Source organism: Erpetoichthys calabaricus, chromosome 17 (genome assembly GCF_900747795.2).
Source record: "Erpetoichthys calabaricus chromosome 17, fErpCal1.3, whole genome shotgun sequence".
NCBI lineage: Eukaryota > Metazoa > Chordata > Cladistia > Polypteriformes > Polypteridae > Erpetoichthys > Erpetoichthys calabaricus.
The window spans coordinates 64,574,091-64,601,077 of NC_041410.2; the positions used below are offsets into that span (position 1 = coordinate 64,574,091).

General features: G+C 39.5%; 1 protein-coding gene across 1 annotated transcript in view; it reads left to right on the top strand.

Annotated features, from left to right (window-relative positions):
* The window catches only part of LOC114667288 (RNA polymerase II elongation factor ELL2), an 85,376-nt gene that overhangs the window by 30,445 nt on the left and 27,944 nt on the right, over positions 1-26,987 (top strand). The window contains exons 3-4 of the mRNA XM_051920226.1: positions 8,928-9,055; positions 13,392-13,555. Of these exons, the coding sequence (XP_051776186.1) occupies positions 8,928-9,055; positions 13,392-13,555 (292 nt within the window). The remainder of the gene's footprint in view (positions 1-8,927; positions 9,056-13,391; positions 13,556-26,987) is intronic.

The window sequence follows — 26,987 nt, forward strand, 5'->3', positions numbered from 1 at the left end:
GGAATTAAATAACAGGTTTAATTAACAGAAAGAATCGGCTTCTCATTAAGAAACTGGTTGGAGGGAAATTGGTTGGAGTTTGAAGCCCCAATTTAGCTGGTCACCTGTTGGCTTGTTTCACATCTCATTTCTGTTTGGCTGTCATTTAATAAAGAAACAAATCAACTCAGAGGTCTGAATACTTAAAAACAGGGCTATGAAAATGAAGGGAAAAGAAGTTAATCAGCAGTGAAAACTGATTAGGAAAAGAGTTAGAATGAAAACCTGCAGCCATTGCGGCCCTCCAGGCCTGGAGTTTGACATATGTGGTTTAGGGGAAGGCTACAAAAAGCTATCTCAGAGGTTTAAACTGTCAGTTTCAACTGTAAGGAATGTCATCTGGAAATGGAAGGCCACACACAGGCACAGACCCAGGTCAGGAAGGCCAAGAAAATACAGGAGCAGCATATGAGCAGGATTGTGAGAATGGTTACAGACAACCTACAGATCACCTCCAAAGACCTGCAAGAACATCTTGCTGCAGATGGTGTATCTGTACATCGTTCTACAATTCAGCGCAATTTGCACAAAGAACATCAGTATGGCAGGGTGATGAGAAAGAAGCCCTTTCTGCACTCACACCACAAACAGAGTCGCTTGTTGTATGCAAATGCTCATTTAGACAAGCCAGATTCATTTTGGAACAAAGTGCTTTGGACTGATGAGACAAAAATTAAGTTATTTGGTCATAACAAAAAGTGCTTTGCATGGCGGCAGAAGAACACCACATTCCAAGAAAAACACCTGCTACCTACTTTCAAATTTGGTGGAGGTTCCATCATGTTGTGGGGCTGTGTGGCTAGTTCAGGGACTGGAGCCCTTGTTAAAGTCGACAAATCAACAAATTCTTCAGGATAATGTTCAAGCATCAGTCACAAATTTGATGTTACACATGGGTTGGATATTCCAGCAAGACAATGACCCAAAACACAGTTCGAAATCTACAAAGGCATTCATGCAGAGGGAAAAGTACAATGTTCTGGAATGGGTGTCACAGTCCCCTGACTTGAATATCATCGAAAATCTTTGGGATGATTTGAAGCAGGCTGTCCATGCTTGGCAGCCATCAAATTTAACTGAACTGGAGAGATTTTGCATGAAAGATTGGTCAAAAATACCTCCATCCAGTATCCAGAAACTCATCAAAGGCTATAGGAGGCGTCTAGAGGCTGTTATATTTGCAAAAGGAGGCTCAACTAAGTATTGATGTAATATCTCTGTTGGGGTGCCCAAATTTATGCACCTGTCTAATTTTGTTATGATGCATATTGCATATTTTCTGTTAATCCAATAAACTTAATGTCACTGCTGAAATACTACTGTTTCCATATGGCATATCATATATTAAAAGGAAGTTGCTACTTTGAAAGCTCAGCCAATGATAAAGAAAAAATCAAAGAATTAAGAGGGGTTCCCAAACATTTTCATATGACTGATATATATACATACAGTGCATCCGGAAAGTATTCACAGCACATCACTTTTTCCACATTTTGTTATGTTACAGCCTTTTTCCTCAGAATTCTACACACAACACCCCATAATGACAACGTGAAAAAAGTTTACTTGAGGTTTTTGCAAATGTATTAAAAATAAAAAAACTGAGAAATCACATGTACATAAGTATTCATAGCCTTTGCCACGAAGCTCAAAATTGAGCTCAGGTGCATCCTGTTTCTCCTGATCATTCTTGATGTTTCTGCAGCTTAATTGGAGCCCACCTGTGGTAAAGTCAGTTGATTGTACATGATTTGGAAAGGCACACGCCTATCTATATAAGGTCCCACAGTTGACAATTCATGTCAGAGCACAAACCAAGCATAAAGTCAAAGGAATTGTCTGTAGACCTCCAAGACAGGATTGTCTCGAGGCACAAATCTGGGGAAGGTTACAGAAAAATTTCTGTTGCTTTGAAGGTCCCAATGAGTACAGTGGCCTCCATCATCCGTAAGTGGAAGAAGTTTGAAACCACCAGGACTCTTTCTAGAGCTGGCCGGCCATCTAAACTGATGGATCGGGGGAGAAGGGCCTTAGTCAGGGAGGTGACCAAGAACCCGATGGTCACTCTGTCAGAGGTCCTCTGTGGAGAGAGGAGAACCTTCCAGAAGGACAACCATCTCTGCAGTAAACCACCAATCAGGCCTGTATAGTAGAGTGGCTAGACGGAAGCCACTCCTTAGTAAAAGGCACATGGCAACCCTCCTGGAGTTTGCCAAAAGGCACCTGAAGGACTCTCAGACCATGAGAAAGAAAATTCTCTGGTCTGATGAGACAAAGATTGAACTCTTTGGTGTGAATGCCAGGCGTCACGTTTGGAGGAAACCAGGCACCCCTCATCATCAGGGCAGTACCATCCCTACAGTGAAGCATGGTGGTGGCAGCATCATGCTGTGGGGATGTTTTTCAGTGGCAAGAACTGGGAGACTAGTCAGGATAAAGGGAAAGATGACTGCAGCAATGTACAGAGACATCCTTGATGAAAACCTGCTCCAGAGCGCTCTTGACCTCTGACTGGGGCGACAGTTCATCTTTCAGCAGGACAACAACCCTAAGCACACAGCCAAGATATCAAAGGAGTGGCTTCAGGACAACTCTGTGAATGTCCTTGAGTGGCCCAGCCAGAGCCCAGACTTGAATCCAATTGCACATCTCTGGAGAGATCTTAAAATGGCTGTGCACCGACGCTTCCCATCCAACCTGATGGAGCTTGAGAGGTGCTGCAAAGAGGAATGGGTGAAACAGGCCAAGGATAGGTGTGCCAAGCTTGTGGCATCATATTCAAAAAGACTTGAGGCTGTAATTGCTGCCAAAGGTGCATCGACAAAGTATTGAGCAAAGGCTGTGAATACTTATGTACATGTGATTTCTCAGTTTTTTTATTTTTAATAAATTTGCAAAAACCTCAAGTAAACTTTTTTCACGTTGTCATTATGGGGTGTTGTGTGTAGAATTCTGAGGAGAACATGAGTTTAATCTATTTTGGAATAAGGCTGTAACATAACAAAATGTGGAAAAAGTGATGCGCTGTGAATACTTTCCGGATGCACTGTATATATGTGTGTGTGTGTGTGTGTGTGTGTGTGTATATATATATATGTGTATATATATCTTCTTTTTCTTCTTCTTTCGGCTGCTTCTGTTAGGGGTTGCCACAGTGGATCATCTTCTTCCATATCTTTCTGTCCTCTGCATCTTGTTCTGTTACACCCATCACTTGCATGTCCTCTCTCACCACATCCATAAACCTTCGCTTAGGCCTTCCTCTTTTCCTCTTCCCTGGTAGCTCTATCCTTAGCATCCTTCTCCCAATATACCTAGCATCTCTCCTCTGCACATGTCCAAACCAACGCAATCTCGCTTCTCTGACTTTGTCTCCCAACAGTCCAACTTGAGCTGACCCTCTAATGTACTCATTTCTAATCCTATCCATCCTCGTTACACCCAATGCAAATCTTAACATCTTTAACTCTGCTACCTTCAGCTCTGTCTCCTGCTTTCTGGTCAGCACCACCGTCTCCAAACTATATAACATAGCTGGTCTCACTACCGTCCTGTACTCTGTACTGTTGATCCCAAGTATTTAAACTCTTCCACCTTCGCCAACTCTACTTCCTGCATCCTCACCATTCCACTGACCTCCCTCTCATTCACACACATGTATTCTGTCTTGTTCCTACTGACCTTCATTCCTCTCCTCTCCAGAACATATCTCCACTTCTCCAGGGTCTCCTCAACCTGCTCCCTACTATCGCTACAGATCACAATGTCATCAGCAAACATCATAGTCCATCGGGACTCCTGTCTAATCTCGTCTCTCAACCTGTCCATCACCATTGCAAATAGGAAAGGGCTCAGAGCCGATCCCTGATGTAATTCCACCTCCAACTTGAATGCATCCGTCACTCCTACCACAGACCTCACCACTGTCACACTTCCCTCGTACATATCCTGTACAACTCTTACGTACTTCTCTGCCACTCCCGACTTCCTCATGCAATACCACAGCTCCTCTCTTGGCACTCTGTCATGTGCTTTCTCCAGGTCCACAAAGACGCAATGCAATGCCTTCTGGCCTTCTCTAAACTTCTCCATCAACATCCTCAGAGCAAACATTGCATCTGTGGTTCACTTTCATGGCATGAAACCATACTGCTGCTCACTAATCATCGCCTCACTTCTTAACCTAGCTTCCACTACTCTTTCCCATAAGTTCATGCTGTAGCTCATCAATTTTATTCCCCTGTAGTTACTGCAGTCCTGCACATCCCCCTTATTCTTAACCCTTCGTTACTTGGATGTGGTGTTGCACACCCCAGTTGCCAACGTTATGCATATTTCTCATAGATGGCGCTACGTGGAGCTTTGATGCCTTGAGTAGCTGCAAGTTGACTAATGTATTGCGCATGCAAGAGTGCATCAGTCGGAGGTGGACCCTTGAGCTGATAACGTCGTATTACGTCGTTCTGGGTGTTTAGCACCCCACCAGAGTAATCCCGCAGAGTATCGTTGGTATTTCACACCCCACCCGAGCATTAGCGAATGACATTTTTACGGTAAGCTTTTGTTGCTGGGTTCCGTTTATAGCTTATTTGCTTATGACGAAATTCCACCGTTTACAGATGAGTTACGAGGAAGCCCAGGATAGGCTTGTCAGACTTTTGGCGGAGGTTGAAAGTGAATCTGAACCGAGTGAACAGAGTGATTCCGAATTAGAACCAGAGTCAAATTCAGACTTAGAACCAGAACACATCAGCCACAGTGAACATGATACAGACTCATCTGAAGATGCTGATGAAGATGACGATGATGAAACACAGCAGGAAAGCTACTATGTAGGAAAGACAAATCCTCCAAATGGTATAAGACACCACCTCGAAAGCAAGTTCGCACCAGAGCTCATAACATTATAAAGGAATCGCCCAGAGTCAAAGGGAATGCAAAAAATGCAAAGTCTCTCTCTCTCAGTACTTTGAATTGTTCATAAATCCAGACATAATGGAGATGCTTCTTGACTGCACTAACAAATGCATCAACAAGGTTGCCGCAGGATATAAGAACAAATCTCGGGTCAGAAAAACTGATGAAGTGGAGCTAAAGGCTCTTTTTGGGCTTTTATATCTTCTGGGAGTTCTCAGATCTGGAAGGCAAAATTTAGCAGATTTTTGGCTCAGTGATGGCACCAGTTTGGAAATATTTCCCATTACAATGTCACTTTTTCAGTTCCGGTTTCTGCTACAGTGTCTACGATTTGATGATCGGGATACTCCTGAAGATCGCTGTAAGCTGGACAAATTGGCAGTAATTCGAGATGTATTTGATATCTTCGTGGAGAACTGCAAGGCTCATTATTCTCTCGGTGCATGTGTCACCATTGACGAAAAGCTGGAAGCCTTCCGTGGTCTGTGTTTTTTCGTCCAGTACAAACCATCAAAACCAGTGAAATATGGCCTCAAAATTTTTGCCATGGCGGACACAAAAATTTTTTTCACCGCAAACTTAGAAGTGTACGTCAGAAAGCAGCCAGATGGCCTATATAAACTTAGCAACTCGCCAGCTGATCTTGTGGAAAGAATGGTGTCTCTAATTTCAGGAACAGGACGTAACATAACTGTTGATAATTGGTTCACCAGCATTCCTCTAGCCTCTAAGCTCCTAAATGACCACAAGCTAACACTGGTGGGAACAATACGCAAGAACAAGAGAGAAATTCCTCCACAATTTTCACAGCCAAAAAATCGGCCAATTTACTCCAGCACATTCGGATTCCAGAAGAACTTGACGCTAGCTTCCTACATCCCCAAGAAAGGGAAGGTTGTGAATTAACTTTCAACAATGCACCATGATGCCAAAATCGACAGTTCCACCAAAGAGAAGCAAAAACCTGGAATAATTACTTTCTATAATAAAACAAAAGGTGGAGTTGATACAGTCGACCAACTGTGTCGCACCTATGATGTTTCCCGAAATAGCAGAAGATGGCCTCTTACTATATTCTTTTCACTGGTGAATGTCGCCAGAATAAATGCTCATGTGGTGTATCACGAAAACACAGGTCATGCATTGTGGCGCAGACTTTTCCTGAAAAAGCTTGCCTTGGACCTTGTTCAAGAACAACTTTGCCAAAGACAGGCCAGAAATTCTCATCTCAGCAAAGAGATGCAACTGAAGCTCAAAAGAACAACCGGAGAAAGTTCTGCTGCGAACCCACCACCAGCAAAGAAACCAAAACGGGTAAGGTGTGAGGAATGTCCAAGGAGTAAAGACAGAAAAACAAGATTTCAGTGCCATTCCTGCAAAATACATATGTATGGAACGTTTGGCTCCAACCTGCAATCAGTGCACCCCAAGTTCCCAACAAACACAGGAATAGTGGAACTTTCCATTAAGTTGTGAACTGTGACCAGTTTTGAAATGGACAGAATGAATGTATATGGTATAGAGACATGCAACTTTTTTTTTTTTTTTTTTTTTTAATTCCCACCTGTAATCATTGAAAAGGAAATTTTAGACAGTGATTTTGTAAACATGAAAAGCCAGAGAATGCTACATGTCCTAGTAAAGATTAATTAAATTGCATTTAAAATATTTCTTACTATCATTTCTCCATAAATAACAGTGGGGTGCAATACACCCCAGCCGAGCACTTATGAGAGTTCACGAAACCCAAGGCACCAGTACAATTCTTCTCCACTCCTCAGGCATCCTCTCACTTTCCAAGATTCCATTAAACAATCTGGCTAAAAACTGTACTGCCATCTCTCCTAAACACCTCCATGCTTCCATAGGTATGCAATCTGGACCAATGGCCTTTCCATTTTTCATCCTGTTCATAGCTGTCCTTACTTCCTCGTTGTTAATCTGTTGCACTTCCTGATTCACTGTTTCCACATTATCCAACCTCTTCTCTCTCTTGTTCTCTTCATTCATCAGCCTCTCAAAGTACTCTTTCCATCTGCTCAACACACTCTCCTCGCTTGTGAGTACGTTTCCATCTTTATCCTTTATAACCCTAACCTGCTACACATCTTGCACATCTTTCCCAGCTCGGTCCCTCTGTCTAGCCAATCGGTACAAGTCCTTTTCTCCCTCCTTAGTGTCCAACCTCTCATACAACTCATCATTTGCCTTTTCTTTAGCCTTCGCCACCTTTCTCTTCACCTTGCGCCTTATCTCCTTGTACTCTTGTCTACTTTCTGCATCTCTCTGACTATCCCACTTCTTCTTTGCATCCTCTTCCTCTGTATACTCTCCGGTATTTCCTCATTCCACCACCAGGATTCTTTTCCTCCTTCCTCTTTCCAGATGTCACACCAAGCACCCTTCTTGCTGTCACCCTTACTACATCTGCTGTAGTTTCCCAGCTGTCTGATAACTCTTCACTGCCACCCAGTGCCTGTCTCACCTCCTCCCTAAACTCAACCTTGCAGTCTTCCTTTTTCAATTTTCACCATTTGATCCATGGCTCTGCCCTCAACTCAACTCTCTTCCTCTTCTTGATCTCCAACGTCATCCTACAGACCACCATCCTATGCTGCTTAACTACACTTTCCCCTGACATCACTTTGCAGTATTCAATCTCCTTCAGATCAACTCTTCTGCATAGGATGTAATCTACCTGTGTGCATCTTCTTCCATTCTTGTACGTAACCCTATGTTCCTCCCTCTTCTTAAAATATGTATTCACCACAGCCATGTCCATCCTTTTGGTAAAATCCACTATCTTTTGACCTTCTTCATTCCTCTCCTTGACACCATACCTACCCATCACCTCCTCATCTCCTCTGTTCCCTTCACCAACATGCCCATTGAAATCCACTCCAATCACCACTTTCTGTCCCTTGGGTACACTGTTCATCACTTCATCCAACTCACTCCAAAAATCTTCTTTCTCACCCATTGCACATCCAACTTGTGGTGCATATGCACTAACAACATTCATCATCACACCTCCAATTTCCAGCTTCATAATCATTACTCTGCCTGACACTCTTTTCACTTCCAAAACACTCTTGACATACTGTTCCTTCAGAATAACTCCTACCCCATTTCTCCTCCCATCCACACCATGATAGATCAATTTGAATCCACCTACAATCCAACTGACATTACTCCCCTTCCATTTAGTCTCTTGCACGCACAATATACAGTATCAACCTTCCTTCTGTCCATCATATCTGCTAACTCTCTCCCCTTACCAGTCATACTGCCAACATCCAAAGTTCTTACCCTCAGTTCCACTCTCTTTACTTTCTTCCTCTCCTCCTGGTTCCAGACACGTCTCCCCCCCTCTTCTTCTTCTCCTTCTTCTTCTTCGGCCAACAGTAGCCCATTTTCTGCCAGCACCCTGTTGGCTAACAGTACTGGTGGTGGTCGTTGTTAACCGGGGCTCGACCGATCCGGTATGGAAATTTGTATTGTTGTCCGCATATTGATTTGGCAAAATTTTACATTGGATGCCCTTCCTGACGTAACCCTCCCCATTTATCCGGGCTTGGGACCGGCACAAAAAAACACATTGGTTTGTGCATCCCCTGTGGCTGGGTTTTACACCGGATGCCCTTCCTGACGTAACTCTCTCCATTTATCCGGGCCTGGGACCGGCACGAAGAAACACACTGGTTTGTGCATCCCCTGTGGCTGGGTTATATATATATTTTATATATATATATATATATATATATATACAGTATATATGTATATCCATTTGCAGTTTGGAGAGTGTCGAACTCTACTGGATAAAAGCCCCAATAACTTGTGTTTTTTAATAGTGTAACACTTTTTCCACCAGAAAAAAAATGAATTTTTGTAACTGCTTTTCTGAAGTACCATAACCAATATTGTTTAAAATGTTTATTTTTTTTCTTCTTTTTCTGCTGTGTTTATTGCAGTATATCAAGATACCAAGCCTGTCTCCAAGCTCTCCAGGTGCTCTGCGTCTCTTCTCATTTTATCTGTCTAGTGACAGTAAAGAAAAACCCCAGTCCAGCTTTGATTGCATCCATCATTATGTCTCCAGGTAAGTGCTATATAACATTCTACAGTATATCATCCTTTAATACAGGATAAGTTTTTTAATTTGCATTTCAAGGTAAGGTGTTTTGTGTTGCCTCTGTGTAGAATCGTAAGATTTATCTATAAAAATGTAATTTACCTGTCCTCCCAGTATAACTCAATTAGTTAATCCTGCTTGAATAGTTAATTTAAGATGAAGTTGCCTCCATTGACAGTTGTGATTTGTATATTATAAATTGTGAATGTCCCAAAACTTACTTCCAAATAAATGAGGTTTGCTGAATTCAGTTTACCTTTTTAACCCATTTAAACCAATGACTAACAGAGCCAAGATCAATGAGTGTGACCCAAAAAAATGCAACTGCCTTAAGCCAGAGCTCAACTGCACTTTGGAATGGAGTTATGGACCAAATAATACAGAGTTACAATGTGTACATTACTACAAATAGTTTAATATTAGAAACTAGAGAAAGACAGTTGTAGTGTTTTCATCACAATATATTATCAATAAACTGAGGAAAATTACTGATTGTTTTTTGCACCATTAATAGGTATAGAAATCTCTGTGGTAGTCCTAACCCAAACAAAAAGATTATTGGGATTAAAGGATAAATTCAGCATTTTACAAGTCAGGTTTTTTATTCACAGACGTGGCATATATGCATTTGCCACACAAAATTGTGTTCCAAAGTCCAGAGGTTTATGAATTTAAAGAAATATCTTGCCTGCACTGACGCTTTACATTGGAGAAAGTGGAGCATGAAGCACCACATGAAAAATTAAAGCCTAAAAGTTACTGAATATGACCTCTTTGAGATCTCATAAAAGAAGACATGTCTTCTGTGTTTCTGAAGCATGTTTATGATAATGAAAAGGATTTGAAAATGATCATTTTATTGTGTATTCTGGGTATTATTTTTCTCAAGGTAAGGATACATTGTCTATTAGAGTGTGTGAATGCCCACATAAACTAGGAAATTAATCAAAGAAAAGACCAACTGGATGGCACAAACAGTTTAGTGTGATTTGGTCTGATTTGGACTAAACCATTGCCCGTGGTTGTGAAAGCTTAGTGGAACGCTACTAGTGCCTCTTGTGAGCTCAGTTAGTTTTCTTTTAAAATGGCTAAAACTCATAATATTGGTGTGCGTTTTTGTTCAGAAATGATATGTATAATCTATTTTACAATATGTATACAATTGCAAGGCTCAGATTATTACTCAACAAGTGCCTTTACATTAACATATGTTGAGTTTTAAGACTTTTGTTTTGTGGTTTTACCTGTGCCAGGGTATGTAAGATATTTTTTCACCTTTATAGAAACTGCTGTACTTCAGAACGTAATTTCATGTGGCAAATGTGTATATACTATGTTTGTGAAAAAATCACGTAGTATAGTTAAAGGATAAGTTTGTCAAGTCAAAGGTAAGTTTTTTTTTTTCTTATGATAAGAATTTAGCTTTATGTTACTCTTTGTTTAGCTAAAGCTATATTAGTATGTATGACAGAATTGAATCTAACATCTTAGTACTGGAAAACATTAAAAAACATTATATTTGTATTATCTGAGGCTGAGCAATTGCTTTGGCTACATGCTCTTAGACATAAAAATGATATTTGATTGCAGTTAATAAAATATGTCAGTGTGTTTGTGGCCTTCAGTGCATTAAAGCCTTAACTCATATAACTCACAATTAGTTAGTTAGTTATTTATTTATTTATTTATTTATACAGTCGCTTACAGTGCCATTTAAGCAACATTAGCTGAATTTTAATTTATCTTTATTTCTTGTAATCAGATGCTACGTGGAATTAAAACAGATTTATTTAAATGTATTTAAGTGTGTGCTCTTAAAAATCTACTCTTACATGCTAGACCACTCATGATTTTAAGTGGAACACAAGCATAGCTGTCAGAAAAAATAAGCACAGCAGAGAGAAACAAAAATTATTAGTGTCTTTAACTGTGAAGTTTTCATATGTATCTTCACTTTGTAGTACATGGTATGAACTGCATTTTAAAGATATTTGTTAATGAGAGCCTCTTTGAAGTAGGTTTTGGTGCTGCCTCTGTTGCTACTATTAACCAATAAAAGTTCATGTTTGAGAAAAGGAACCTGTATTTTGGTTTCTTGCCAGATTTTGTTGCATCAACATCGGCATTGTTTCCCCTCAGTAAACAATATACCACTGTTTGTTTTTTTATATTTTCAGTCTATAAGTCAATAATTGGATGTACTTTTCAAGAAGGTTTTAATTCTGTAAAATGTAGAACTGAAGTGCCAAACACAACCAATGTGGTGGGTGTTTTGTTCATTTGGATTAAGTTAATGCTTCCAACATTACTCTTCAACTTTGTCTTAGTAATGTTCTGATAAATCTGATGAAAGTGCAGCTGGGAAAGTGATTTTAATACTGATGTATGAAGGATTGTTTGGATTTATTGGTACTGGGAAAGTTTAAGAAGTAAAAAGGTTTGTGTACAAGGTCAACATAATGAGTTATCTTTATCAGTGAGTCTTGTACCATTTGTTTGAACACATTTTTATAGACTCTGGTCTGCTTAACTGCTCAGGTTATTCTCAAGTGATTTTGATTTTAAAGGTTCATTTTCATACAATACAATACAGTTTATTTTTGTATAGCCCAAAATCACACAGGAAGTGCCGCAATGGGCTTTAACAGGCCCTGCCTCTTGACAGCCCCCCAGCCTTGACTCTCTATGAAGACAAGGAAAAACTCCCAAAAAAAAACCTTGTAGGGAAAAAATGGAAGAAACCTTGGGAAAGGCAGTTCAAAGAGAGACCCCTTTCCAGGTAGGTTGGGCGTGCAGTGGGTGTCAAAAGAAGGGGGTCAATACAATACAATGCAGTTCACAGAACAGAGCAATTCCTCAATATAGTAAGAAATAAAAAATATAAATTTTAGAAGTACAGAGCAGAATTTAACAGTAGATGATATATCCCATGATAAGATTTGGATTTGTGTAGAGTCCTGGAGACCTCATCCTTCAAGCTGCCTCCCCCATTTGGCCATTCCACGGCTGAAACAGTGCTGGGCCAGCCAATCCGATGAAAGGACCCCTCTTTCCCACGATTCCTGCGATCCTCCATCTGGGATGACTTTTCCTTAGGCAGGCAAAACAACTTGGCAGGTGGGCCATGGCACCAAGTGCCACATTTGAGTACCAAGAAGAAAAACAGAATAAGTGAGGGTTAGTATACAATTATAACTGTCATGTTACTTATGTTTAAGTGCTAATGACTAACAACAGAGATGCAGTCTGTACAGTAATCAGAAGCTCTAGTCAGGATATGCTAAACTGAAGTAATGAGTCTTCAGCCGGGATCCATCACAATTCAAAAATGCTTGCTGTGATCCACGTAGCAATCGTCATTTTGGTGCAATTCCAGTTAAAAACCCTGATATAGTTTGTTTTAATAAACTGCACTCTTAACCATCTGTAAATCTCTCTGTACAAGTGCATTGTTATTAATCATAGATCAAGTTTGCTTCAGCAACTTTCCTGGCAAAATCATTGTTTTTGGCTCTTAATTGTGACAGCATAATACAACCATCAGTGACAAATATAATTAATCTTTCAGATGGGTCAATGATGTGGCTATTAAGTATGCAGTTTTTCTTTCTTGTGCTGTTGTCCTCATTCACAATAAATACTAGAGAATGTTTCTTGGCAGCAAGTTCTGTGAAGTAGCAGTATGCATCTGAAAAAAGACTGTTGTGCCTTTTCTGGGTGTCTTTTTAGAATATTCTAATTTGAAAATTCTGAACCTGATCTTTCATTAAGAGGAATACACTAATTCTGCCGCTTAATTCTATTGAAGAACATTTGTATGTCTGAAGTACTGTATATTCCTTCCTCCTAAGTAACTTCAACTTCAGCACAACATTCATTGATTAAGATAATGCTACAGGTTATCAATGATATAGCAACAATCACGGTTGCCTTCAATGTTTATTGAAATGTCTGATGCTTTTATGACATAACTCACTTCATAAACTTGGAATCTTGTCTGCTTTCAAACAAACTGGTTAATCAATATGTAAAATAGTTGAAACTTGGACTATACTTTTATTTTTATCCTTTAAAAAGAGAATTTTGCTTATGTATTTGTTTTCTCAAAAGTCATTCAAGTAACTTAATTTTATTAATGTTCCATATGTTACCCAGAATCCTCGTTTTAAATATTTGTTTAACATTTGGTTTATTTGGAGGATAAACTGACCATTGTTTTCTTTGTCTAAAATTGATATACTGAAATTTTTTTTTTGTTTTATTTCTTTCTTTTCTTGAAACTAAACATATGTAATTTTTGCAGCTCAGGACGTGATCAGCTTGAGTGCCAGGGAAGTATTCAAGACAAAATCACAGTATGTGCAACTGATGACTCCTATCAGATGACCCGGGAGAGGGTGTCCCAGGTGGAGAAAGAGACTTGGAGTAGATCAGCAATAGAAATTAAGCCAAGCTCCACATATCGAAGTAAGTGAGATGTCCAGCACTACAAAATTAAGCTTATATTTTGATCTTAGTCCATAGTGGGTTTTAACAGGCAGATTGAGAAAAAGAGGTGCCACATGGTCACAGTTCTGGTGACCTAGGTCAGGAGTGGGCAAAGTCATTCCTGGAGGGCTGCAGGTTTTTGTTCCAACCCAATTGTTTAATAAGAAGCACTTATTGCTCTAGAAACACTTCTGCTTCATTTTAGTTATCTCCCTCATTAAAATTTTGAACCCTTATTGCTTATTTAAGTCTTAAACAGCTGCGATCTCGGGTTTTAATTGCTCCTTATTAGCAATAAGATGCAAATGACAAGAAACCAGCAGTTATCCATTTTGCTTGTTACCCTTTACACCTGTGTGTATTTATTGTGCACTATTTGGTTTAATTAAATACTTGGAAGGAAAGAGAAGAGAAAAAAGTGAAGCATTGAGAATTACCAATCTGTTTTACACTTCAAAGTATTTGGATGATATCCTTCGAATGGAAAAAAAATCTAGGATATGAGAATGAATTGACATAGCAGAGTTAAAGCACTAACAAGCCATGAAATGTAATTATTGGCAAGGTTTGTTTTCTAATTAAGCAACTGGGTTGGAACAAAAACCCGCAGCCACTGCGGCCCTCCAGGAATGACTTTGCCCACCCCTGACCTAGGTTAACTTTCCACTCAATTCCTTCATGGGAATTCTTCAGTATTATAAATGTTCACGCTTGACAGTCTAAAACAGGGGTGAGCAAACTACAAGTTGTGAGCTGCATCTGGCCCATGTCATGGACTTGGACCAGCACATGAACCTCTCATAGAAATATCAAATACTCTTATCCTCTTCAACGTTCTTAACACTGTTCTACAGTAAGTCTATTAAGCTACCATGTGATGTCATCCAAAAAAACAATTTAATAAACCAAGCGTTTACTCTATGACTAAGGACAGTATGTAGCACTGAATTAGGTATGTTTATAGCTTCTAGCTTGTCATTTTGTGAACAGCTGATTTTATTACAAATTTGGTTGGTTGTGGACCCTCCTGATGGCTGAGCTTCAGTTGTGACTCCAGGTCTTTGCACTGGTCAGTATTAAGAACACCATTTACTAATGTGAAAGAAGTAAGTTAGAAGGAAATCAATATATTTCTGTACTTCCATCCATCCATTTTCCAACCCGCTGAATCCGAACACAGGGTCACGGGGGTCTGCTGGAGCCAATCCCAGCCAACACAGGGCACAAGGCAGGAACCAATCCAGGGCAGGGTGTCAGCCCACCGCAGGACACATTTCTGTACTTTAATCTTTTTGTTTGAAGAGACAAGGATTGAGATCCCTTAACTGGCAGCGGCATCCCAACAATGCCTTTGTGTAATTTGTGTTTTCAGATGAGTCAGAAGAGGTAGGTAGTTAAGTTTTCCAGGTAAGCTCATTCCAGTTTTGGTACAGAACTCAATTTGTTTTTCTCCGTTTTTTTTTAAATTTTTTTGGTATTCTATGTCAACTACAACAAGCAAAGCCTGTTTATCTTCCTATTTTTATAAATCAGTTTTGAGACAGAAGTGTGAATGTTGACATATGTACAACTCAAGCTGCCGTCATTTGTAGTGATTCTGAATTTCGCTTTCAGGACTTTAGGTGCTGCAAGATAATGTATTTTGCAATTTTTCACCACTGAAAGTTCAGCCTCTCACTGCTTTATTAATCCTTGGACTTCTTAATAGACCAACATCTTGAGAACATAATGTGCAGTCTTGGATGCACAGGTAAATTTAAGTATGGTTGATGCCATTAAACTTTATTTTTAGAAAAAAGAATTTTGAAATCAGCCAAATCTTAATTGGAAACCAGCATAAAGATTTAAAGCATACTTTCTAGTTCTAGCAATCATTCTTCCAGAAGCATTTTTTATTGTGCAATAAGTTACTGAAAAAATGATAAAAAAAAAAAAACAACTTGTAAACAATTAGAACAGTTAAACTGCTCCGTACTACTAAACTTTTTATCTCTATACTGTATTGAGGATTTGTTCTGTGTATTGTATTGTATTGTATTGACCCCCTTCTTTTTGACACCCACTGCACGCCCAACCTACCTGGAAAGGGGTTTCTCTTTGAACTGCCTTTCCCAAGGTTTCTTCCATTTTTTCCCTACAAGGTTTTTTTTGGGGAGTTTTTACTTGTCGTCTTAGAGAGTCAAGGCTGGGGGGCTGTCAAGAGGCAGGGCCTGTTAAAGTCCATTGCAGCACTTCTTGTGTGATTTTGGGCTATATAAAACTAAATTGTATTGTATTGTAACAGCCTGTGAATAACACATTTCAGTAGTAAATTTTACAAGAAAGAAAGTAATAAATTACCTTCTTATTATTCACCACCATATCTAGAGACCATCTTAATTTTGATATATTATAAGTTGGAAAAAAAACAGGTTTCATAGTGTTAAAGTGTGTGTTTTAAAAGATAGACTGATGTTAAAGATAATTATAACGTGCATGCTGATTCAACATAAAAAAAATCTTTGCACACTAATTTAAAAAGTAACCAAATATTGCTCCTGTCTGTATCATTCCTACCAATTAATGATACTACTTTTTTTCTCAGTTTTTAAATAAAAGTAGAAATTTTCCATCTCCTCTTATTGACTCACTGACACAATTAAGAACACTGTAGGAGAAATTACATTTGTTCTAAAGGAAGTCTGAAGGCCTTAGTAGTTTGTTATACACTCTGTTTCCCCAGTTTTAATTTTGCAGTTGCTATATTGATTAATTCAAATTACCTATTTTTTATATCCATCTAAATTAGTTATTGATTTATTCAAATTATAGTGAACGTTTCTGGAGTGAATGTTTAGGTGTGAATTAATTGTGATTTCTGATGCACTAAAAATTTCCTGTATCATTTTGTTATATTACTTATCAAAGCCTTAATTTCTTATGAAGGCCATTATGATCTTGTATTTTATTGGTGTTGTCAAGATCAGATTATTGATTGTAACTGTAACAAAATATGAAATTTTAGAACTAGCAGTTCTACCAGTCTAAATGGGTTGAAATCTAAGTAATAAACATAGACCTCAGCATTAGAGATTGCAAAGAAGTGTGTCTGTCTGATTGCTGTGTCTTGGCAGCATATTTGGTACAGGATTTGTAAAAGCATTGCTAATATTTTTGATGCGCCATTTGTTTGATAGCAGAGAAATTACAACTGTTCAGACACACAGGCACTTGTTCTTTTTGTGCAGTGGTCATCCTGAAGCACTTTACAAGTTTATATCTATACTGCAGTTGTTTACTTTAACTGGAGTACTCATTAGCTAGGACAAAGTTAGTCAAAAGTAAAGATTAAGCCTGAAATCTTGGAGTTGGAGACCATTTTCTGCCAAGTCATAATGAACAACATTCCTTCCTGGATACATGTATGCAGATTCATACAAGTGTTTTTTTTTTTTAAATAAATAAATAAATGGGTTTTTTTGCAGACTTCCAGCATATGCTGCATTTTCAGTTCTATAAATACCATTTATGTTTTTTACAATATACCAATGACTGTTTTCTAGTTAATCACTCAAATAAACGGTTGTTCAAAAGTGGGATCAGGTCATTTTCTGCTTCATGGCATAAACTCTTGAATTATGTACTGACATGATTATGTACTGACAAATCTGTGCCGATTTGTGTATGCATTGCTTTTAGGTTTACCAGAGGGTGTGTATTGTAATAATATTCACTGGGCTAGTATAACATTAATGCTCCATGTTATCCTTTTTTCAGTATAGGTTTTTCAAGTTCATTTAGACATTGCAGTATAAGGAAGGGTGACATGGCAGAATTATTGGCTTTGACAATAGGTGTAGCTATCAGTAAAATTACAAATGTGGATTCAAGTAGATTATAAGTAAAATATGGTATACAAATATATTTATTTATTTTGTCCTCCAGTGAATTATAGTAATGTACATTGATAAAACATGGTTTGTGTTTTACCACTTGTATTTGAATGTTGCAGCTGATTATTTCTGTTGGACTAATTTGTCTTTTTATTTGTCCATTGATAAACAGGGATATAGAAAAAGTACTTGGCATGAACTCTTAAGTCTTGTAAAACTACACTTCTACCCCATTAGTTTTGATTCATTAGGTACAGTCTTGGATTTTTGATCATCATATCTTGATATTCTCTGCAAGTGTGTATTTATTGTGAGTGTAAGCTTTATTTCTGCATGAGATCTGTCTAGCTTCAAGTCCTGCTACAGTATTTTATTTTCTTTGTCTATCATTGATATGTTTTCTGATACTCATAAGTCCTACTAGAGCTTTGTTTAACAACTTTTGATGATTGTAATGATGTAACATGTTATGCATCTTTTTGAAAGACAAGTGATTTCTGGCAAAAGATGTTTATTGCTCTCGCCAAATGCCCCCCAACACTTGAATTGCTATATTGTATTAAAATCACTCCTTTAAATCTCTCTCAGAGCTATGTTGCTGTTTTATAGAGTCATGCATGTTCAGAATCTATAAGCTTGATGTTTCTTTTATGTAACCAGTTGTCACTAGCATTATGATTTAAAATTTTAAAATGAGTCCTAATGATTCACTGTAAATTAACATCTTTATTTCAAAAAGAACACAAAGATATAGTAAATTAATTGCTTACCTGTTAAGGTGGTTTGTAAAAATAATTATATTCATTGAGATTGTAAGAAATACAAGATATTTTGAGTCTTAAGTTTTTAAAATGTTTGTTGGCGATGGATGGTACTAAGTGAAATATTATTTATACAGTTAAAAATAAAATGCGTATTTCCCAGTGCAAATGTAAAACAAATACTTGGATTGTACCCTGCATTTTGACAGCAAAACAGAGTTAGAATTAATTTTTAATCACAGGCATTTGACAATATTTTTTCTATGGACAAATACAGTATGTACATGTTCCATTTTCAAAGTCAGTGATGCGGGTGTTTTTTGTAAATTGGTCATGCTGGAGTAGAATATGATGAGGTACATATCTAACACAACATTAATTTTAAAATGGTTTAAAAATACAAACACATTGAATGTGAAAATATAATTGGGGAAAAAATAAGTTTTGGAGCAAAATAATGTTCACATTGAAGGGTTAGAGGGGTTTGGACTTTGGCATAAAAATGCCAAGCTTATCACTTTAAATGTGTTTTAAGTTGCACAATTCTTACTTTAACTACCTAAAGAATAGGGAAGAGATGAAGTGCTTCTTTGTCATAGATTACATCCCAGATAAGTTTAATAAATCGTCAGTTATATGTATGACTTCTAACTCCAATTAAAGAATATGAAACAATTCTTACCATGATACATAAAGCACAAAAATAACTTATAGTTTATGAAGTCCTTTGATTGTTTTAAATGTCACCTAAAACCAAAGAGTGATTATAATTCTGGATAGTGACTAACTTTGTCACACACAAAAATGTTTAAAGGTGGTCCCCTTTGAATTTCTCGGTGTACATGATCAGTTGGGTGGGGTTGTTTGGGTTTAATAAGAAATTGGTTGTTTGCTGTTTGGAACGTTTTTTGACATAGGTTTTTCTTTTTAAAAAAAGTGCTCAAAGTCAGCAGGTCCAAGCCCCTAAATTCATTCTTGTCTGGCCTTAATCCCTTTGTAGCATATTTTTCTTTTCCTTGTATGTTTTGATAACAAGATTGGCTTCTTTGCTAGGGGCTGTTTCTTCTGTTATTTCCCATGAGGACAGCAGCGCTCTCTAGTGTCTTTGTTGTCTTCCTTGCAATGTTCCGCTGAGAGTATGTATCCAAATGAAGCCTGCAGACTAAAATGCACTGTCTTGCTGAATTTAGACAAAGTGACACACATTATAGATATGGACACACACACACACCCACACTAGGGTCTGTCTCTCTTAAGGAAAAAATGCTATATAGAAATGTGTTTCTATATGTGGATTATAGGTTTAATTCAAAATGTCACCAAAAATATGCTGTTTTTTAAGCCCGTTTCATGGAAGTTATTTTGGTTTAAATGCATATTTCGTTTATGATATTTCCTTGTATTTTCTGGTTATAATTATATACAGGGGTGCACATAACTTTTTCAGTGAGTTACTCAAGTGAGTAACATCAGATGGAGTTTGGTATGCAATTCAGTTCAAAGAGCTTTATTGGCATGACCATAAACAGTTTTGCCAAAGAAATTGAACAAATTGAAATAAAACAATTTCTATAACAGATTTAACAGTAAGGTAAAGAATTAGGGTAAAATATAAATACAGATACAACAACAATAATAATAAAATAAAAATATAGCAGCAGTTTAAAAAGAGGTAAGAATCAGAAATACCTGATCACTCTATACAGAGTAAGGTTTTAATAAGTGCCACCTTCCTCACTGTCCTCCTCGCTGTCTACCTCACAGTCCTCTACTTCAGCTTCCTGCATGGTAGATGATGATGCTGCAGATGCATCTCCCTCTCCTTGGTTAAGCCTTCGCTTAGCTGTCTCCATCCACAGTTCAATCACTGGTTTTGGGTCAGATGTCTCTGTGGTGGTCTTTGACTGGTGGATGTGCATTAGGGCAATGAGGCGAGCATGTGACAGACGAGATCTGTGCTTGTTTTTTATTATGTTAAGATTTGAGAATCCCCTCTCACAGGCTGCACTGCTCAAAGGCAGTGTTGGAGATAGTTTAACCAATTTGACAATGTTTCAGTAAAGATCTGGATTGCTTGTATTTATTATTTGGACCAAGTCATACACAGAGGATGCTGCCAAGCGTTTCCCTGTTTGCCTTAAGTGCATCCATTCTGTGACAGTTGTCTTTGTCAAGACTCAGTGTGGCTTCGTAATTCTGAAGAATGGTACAAACTGTTGTGTTGCCAAAGCAATGTAAATCTTGTATTTCCTGAGGCCAAGCTGAAGGATCAAATACTAAGATTTGATCACATGACTTCAGTGAGTCGTATCTGATTCCAAACTCCTCAATTAACACCCTGAGTAAGTTTATCTTGTCCCTGTCATCATCAGCATTAGAAACAGTATATGCTCTACACTTTTTTGCTTGATGCTGAAGGCCACTATAAACTGTCCTATGGCCACCGTGAATTCATCCTTACATTCTCCAATGCTCAGCTTTTCCTTCTGAAACACAATGGATGTGGTCTTCAAAATCTTGCCAATGTCAAGCACGTTGCCCAGAAAACACTGAAATTGGTCTGTGCAGATATGCTGTAAGTCACTGTTATCACTAGTGGGCAGTTGCATTTTAATGGCTGGCAATAATCTTGATATTTTTAGCAGTGTGTCATGCCTCCATGCAGACCATCTGATATTATGAAATTTACCCAATTTCACACAACTTCTTAAGCACAGCCGTATTTTTTGCTCCACCTTTTTGTAAATTAATCGCTCCGTGGTCAAGCTGCTGCAGTTTTAAGGTCTCACAGTACGGAGCGCTGCGATCAGCTGATTTACCACAGCTTCTAGTGTGTGTGCAGTGCACAGAATGTGCACAAGGGAGTCTCCTACTGCGGCCAGTTGCAGTAGTTTCGGAAAAATGCCATTGTATATACCGACGTTAAACAGCAGCTCCGTCTGTACACACGGCGACCAACTTTCTCTTCCAGTTGTCCAAGCCTGCTTCCTGGAAAAGTTTTAACGAGTCAGTCTGGTACAGCCTGTGCAGATCGGTCAGCACCCAGTTCGATTAGGCCAAGGAACTCCATGGTAAACTGCCCGATGTTGGACACAGACACAATGAAAATGATCTCCTGCTCGGTTTTAATGATGTCTTCCGATCCATCAAAATTCAGTCCCCAAAATTCAGCAGACTCCAACTTTGCTTTCAACTCCGCACTGATAGTGCGAGTGATGGTCTGCATTATCCGTGTGGCCGCCTCACGTGAATGATACAAAGTTCCGACATTTACTCCTAGCTGCTCCAGTAAAGGAATATCTTCAGCATAGGAAGATAGGGGACGAGTGTGTTTAGCTTTATGAAAGGCAAGGAGAAAAATATTACACAGAGCTTGCCGTTGTTCTTCATTTACCTTTGTTCGCCATCTACCAAGAGGGCGAGTGGAAATTTCTTCCTGACTAACATGTTTATTAGAAATAGTTTGTACTACATTCATGTGCTCCTTACTGTTTTCATGTTTGTGAAATAACGGATGACTGAAATTCTTTTAGCCTCTGTAAAAGGCACTTGTTTTGTCTGTGATATGTGGATGCGAGTGGCACAACTTACACCACATTTCAGTGCGCTCATCATTAGCTTCAAGCCACGGCACATCTTGGAGCCACTTTTCAGAAAAAACTTTTTTTTTCCTGCTCTGGCTCGGCTTGTTGTTTCTTTGCAGGTGGTAAAACGCCAAAGTAGCTGCTTAATGTCTGTTGTTTTTTAGACATATTGGCAACACAAGATAATCAAAACCAAAAAGAAAACAACGTATATTAGCAACATGAGGTGTTGATGCCCTCTCTGACCGTCAGGTACGCACCGGCGCCATAGGGACACAGATGACGTTATGCATGTACAATTTTTGTCGCGCATGCGTACCAGTTATGTGCACCTCTGATTATATAGTATTAGTCCCATAAGTTACTTACATATTGATGCCTGTATATCAAGGCATGGTTCTTATGTCTTTTTAAATAAATCAATATCGGTGTTGACTTACACACACTTGCATTTCTATAGTGACTGTAAATAGATCCTAATACTTGAACATTTATTTGGAACATGTAACATGTAGTTTTTCAGATGTAGGATTGAAGACTATTGGCAGAAAATGCATGTTGACAAGGGAGCGAATGTGCATATTTCACATGAACAGTGCCAATAATAACCGCAAGTGAACGGCACAGTTGAAAGACTAAATACAATAGCATACATTGAATGTAACATATGCATGTATATTTAGTGTCTTGCAAAAGTATTGAAACTCCATGAAAATCCTCACCATTCTTTGGATACTAAAAGTTACACATTCCTCCAAAAAACATTCTTATTGATAACCTAAGCATTCTAACAGTTATTTTTAAAGCTAAAGGAAAACAAAATGTCAAAAGTATACTCCTACAAGATAAAAACTGGAAAACACTGCTTGTATTCAAATGTTTTAAGTTCCAAAAGTGTAAAGTGGCAAATTATTCCAAAAACAAGACACATTTGCCTTTTGTTTTGAACTAATAAAATATAGTTTCTACTAGTAAACAATTAGATTAAAGATCACATTTTGTGGATATGAAAATCACTGTTTGTAGAGGTCATTTGCCAAGTTGTAAACCCATTTTGAAAATAAAACTTAACAGCATACCACTAATGTAAGCGAAAAAGAAATACAAATGTTGTGGAAAAGGATACAAAAATATGTGGTTATCGCAGTGAGCACTTTTTGATCCATCATTAAGAAATGGAAGAGGTATCACACTACCCAGTTTCTGTGCAAAGAAGGTAGTCTGTCAGAATTTGGCACACAAGCAAGACAGACTTTTAAGAAAACAGTAAAGAAGCCATCCATCACTTCTTATATACCACAGAAGTCAATTCCTGAAACTGGGGCACATTTGCATGAACTTCAATATCAAGAGCTCTCCATAACAGTAGCCTTTTTGGAAGAAGAAGCCATAACTCAGGATTATTCATAAAAAGATACTGTACATCTGGAATTTGCAACAATGCATTTAAGATTTTGGAAATGAATTTGTGGTCAGATGAAACAAAAAAAAAAGTTTCTGGTTAAAATTTAAAGTGCTGTGTGTAGCACAGAATCAACATTGCCTGTGCCTGAAAAGACATTATTCATGAAGTATATTGGTGGCAGCATGCTTATATGGGTGTTTGTTTGTCATGATTGGGAATCATGTTAAGGTTGATGGAAGAATGAATGGAACTAAATATAAGAAAATGCTGTAAGAGAACCTTTTACAGTTGGTAGAGAAACTGAGGAATTGGAGAGGTTTACCTTCTAACAAGACAACTATCCCAAACTTCTCACAATGCCAAGACAGCACAGGAGTTGCTCAAAGATGTCTAACAATCGCCTAGTCAAACTCCTGATCTCGACCCTGTTGAGAATCTGTGATACTTTTTGAAAATTATAGCCTAGAGTCGCCATCCAACCAACCTGAATGATCCACAGAAAACCTGCCAAGAAGAAGCAGTATAGTAAACTGATTCAAACTTACCTTAAATTAAAATTGTTTTAGGTAGAATAGGAGACCCTGCTAAATATTTATGTATGAGGTCTCAATACTTTTGCAAATGGTATTTTTCCAGCTTTTATTTTTTAGAAATCTATTTTTGATAATTATTTACTTTTGCTTTAAAAATAAGCTTTATACATGCAACCACTAGGGGGTACCACAGAGCCACTGATTCGTACCCCCCGATTCTAGACACAAGCTCACAGACACAGTCAAGGGTTCAAATAAAGTATATTTAATCATACAAAAGTAACCAGGTTGTACCTTCAACACCCCAGCAATCCCAAGCACAATTCCAATTGTCTCCCTCCATTCTCCTCCAGGAAACCTTGTCCCCAGCTTCCCAAATACATCTCCCTGAATGAGGCAGATGAACTACTTTTTTTGCCCGACCTGGGAGTACTACTTCTGCTACAGCATTGCACAATGGAAGCACTTTAGGGCCTGGCAGAAGCGCCACAAAACAGGGAATTGTTCTACTGACCGTACCCTCTGGCGGCACCCAAGGACCCCAACAGGCTGCTGTTTTGAACTCCAGGTCGTGTGCATACTGCGGGTGTCCAAACAGGGATCATACCAGAGGTGCACTGCCACCTGTCGTATTATGGGATGGTCCATTTCTGATACATGTTCTCCCCCAACCCATCCATTATTTTGTCTCCCTGACTGGGACATGTGCTTGCGTCCACTTTTTCCATCCATTACTGCTGAGTAAGATTTCATGTTCTATCCCAGTTGAGACACCAGTCCATCTGTGCCAGCATTCAATAAATTACAGGGCTCTTACGCTGGGGCTTTCACGTCCCAAGTCCCGACTCCTGCTGCCTTCTCGGCCTTATGCTGCGAGCCATCCTCCTTCCGGTCACTCCTGCTCCTCACAAAATGCTCAGCGGTAGCGACCCCAATCAATTGCTCCCGGGGTGCCGGCCAAACACCCAGGCTCACTGCTCAGCTGCCCGCAATCAGCGCAAGTCTGCGCTTGCTTGCTCTCCTGCACCAGCTTTTCTCTACCTGCTTCCAGCCTTCTTCTCCTGCAACCTCTGTTCATCTTTTCCTTTTTTCTTCCCCCTCCTAGCTGCCTCGCGCTTCTATTTATTATGGGGACGTGGATCAGCTGTGGCGATTAGCAGCTCCCGGCACCACTTACGGATGCGGATGACTCCTCACCTGTGCACTTAAGTGAGGACCATCCGCATCACAAATCACCCGGGACTGCTCTGGCCACACATACCATGCCCCCTCTCTAAGCCACGAATGCAGCGATTATTTATTTAAAAATAGGCCTTTTTTGACTTGAGCTGTAGGACCTGCTACACCACAAATGGCCATGGATACTTTTCCAGAGTGGATAAGGAAGAGACTGTGGCCGAGATCGTCTCAGTCACTCAATCCAGTTCCTGTCGGGTGTAGACGTTTTGTTGATCTTGGAGCTGATGTTGTTCTGGAAGTATAATGCCCATTTTGCCACTTTTGATGACATTCTTAATGAGCACAATCCTAAACATCCATTGAAGACAGAAAGAATATTTGTAACATTCATCTAGTGTGCTTGGAGCATTCATATCCTCAGACTTGTCTGCAGAAATCCAGGAGGAGAAAAGGGCAAATGCTATGTAATAACAAGGGATGGGACTCTCATGTAAATGAGTTTTCCTGAGGAAAACTAGCAGCTGTCCTCTGCAGTGTAGTGAACAAGAGCCATAGAATATAATTGATTTTGCTAATGTTCTGTATGTCGTCAATATTATGCAGCAGTCTGAAAAATGCAAGTAAACTTAGAAGGTTGAGTAGTGATGTCATGGCGCCGGAGAAAGACGATGTGTTATGTGCTGCTCCTCGCAGACTTTTCGTTTTTGTGTCTGTATTTTATTACTGTCGCTGTTTGTACTGCCTGTTCACTTTTTTATTAAGTATGACCGTACAACATTGGTAAACATTGGAGCAACAAAGGCACAAGTCACTACTTTTGAAGTTATCGACCAGGGGCTGCTCGCCACAATAACTCGAGAACAAGGTGGCAGACGCAACCCACCCGACCACGCCTGGAGGTTGCGGAGAAGAAAATGTGGCCGGCGTGCCGGGATCCAAGCGAGGACGAAACGCAGAGGACTGCGACTTCCACTGCCTAGCATTTTCCTGGCCAATGCCCAGTCTCTGGACAACAAACTAGACAATCTCCGTGGTAGACTTTGTTTTCAGCAAGATCTGTGTGACTGTTGTGTTTTCTGCCTCACAGAAACATGGCTCACCGCCTGCATGCCGGATTCGGCTGTCCAGCCAGACGGCTTCTGTATCCACCGCGCTGATCAGTCCGTCTACTCCGGGTAAAAAAAGGGGTGGCGGGGTATTCTTCCTCATCAATAACGCATGGTGTACGAATGTGGAAGTCATTTCACAAAGCTGCTCACTGGACCTGGAGTGTCTGATCATCAAGTGCCGGCCGCTTTACCTGCCTAGGGAGTTTACATCCCCTCCGCAAGCAAACACCAGCACCGCACTTAAGGAACTGTACGGCCTCATTATGGACTCTGAAAACACACACCCCGAAGGTCTGGTTATCATTGCCGGGGACTTCAACAAAGCAAGCTTCAGGTCTATTTACCCCAAATACTACCAACACGTCTCCTGTCGCACCAGGGGTGCTAATACGTTGGACCACTGCTCTGTGCTGCTCCTCCCTGTTTACAAGCAGCAGTTGAAGCGCACAGAGCAGGTCTTGTGAGAGGTGCACTGTTGGACCCCAGAATTGGAGGAGAAACTTAGGGACTGCTTTGAATCTGTGGATTGGGATGTTTTCAAAGAGTCCTCTGAGAATCTGGACGAGTATGCCGCAGTTGTCACAGGCTTCATCGGGAAATGTGTGGATGACTGCGTACCCACAAAGTCTGTACGCGTATTTCCCAACCAGAAGCCCTGGATGTGTGCTGAAGTACGCCGGCAGATCCGTGAGCGCAGCAGTGCGTTTCACTCCGGAGAAACACAAGCATACAAAAAGAGCAGGTATGATCTCCGAAAAGCCATTAAGTACACAAAGCGCCAGTACGCCCACAAACTGAACACTCAGTTTAACAGCACAGTAGATGCTCGTTGGATGTGGCAGGGTATTCAGCTGATCACAGACTACAAACCCCGGACACATGCGGCCACAGCTACCGCCGCTTCACTCCCGGATAAGTTGAACGTGTTTTTCGCTCGCTTCGAACTCGCTGACACAGACAGGCCCGTG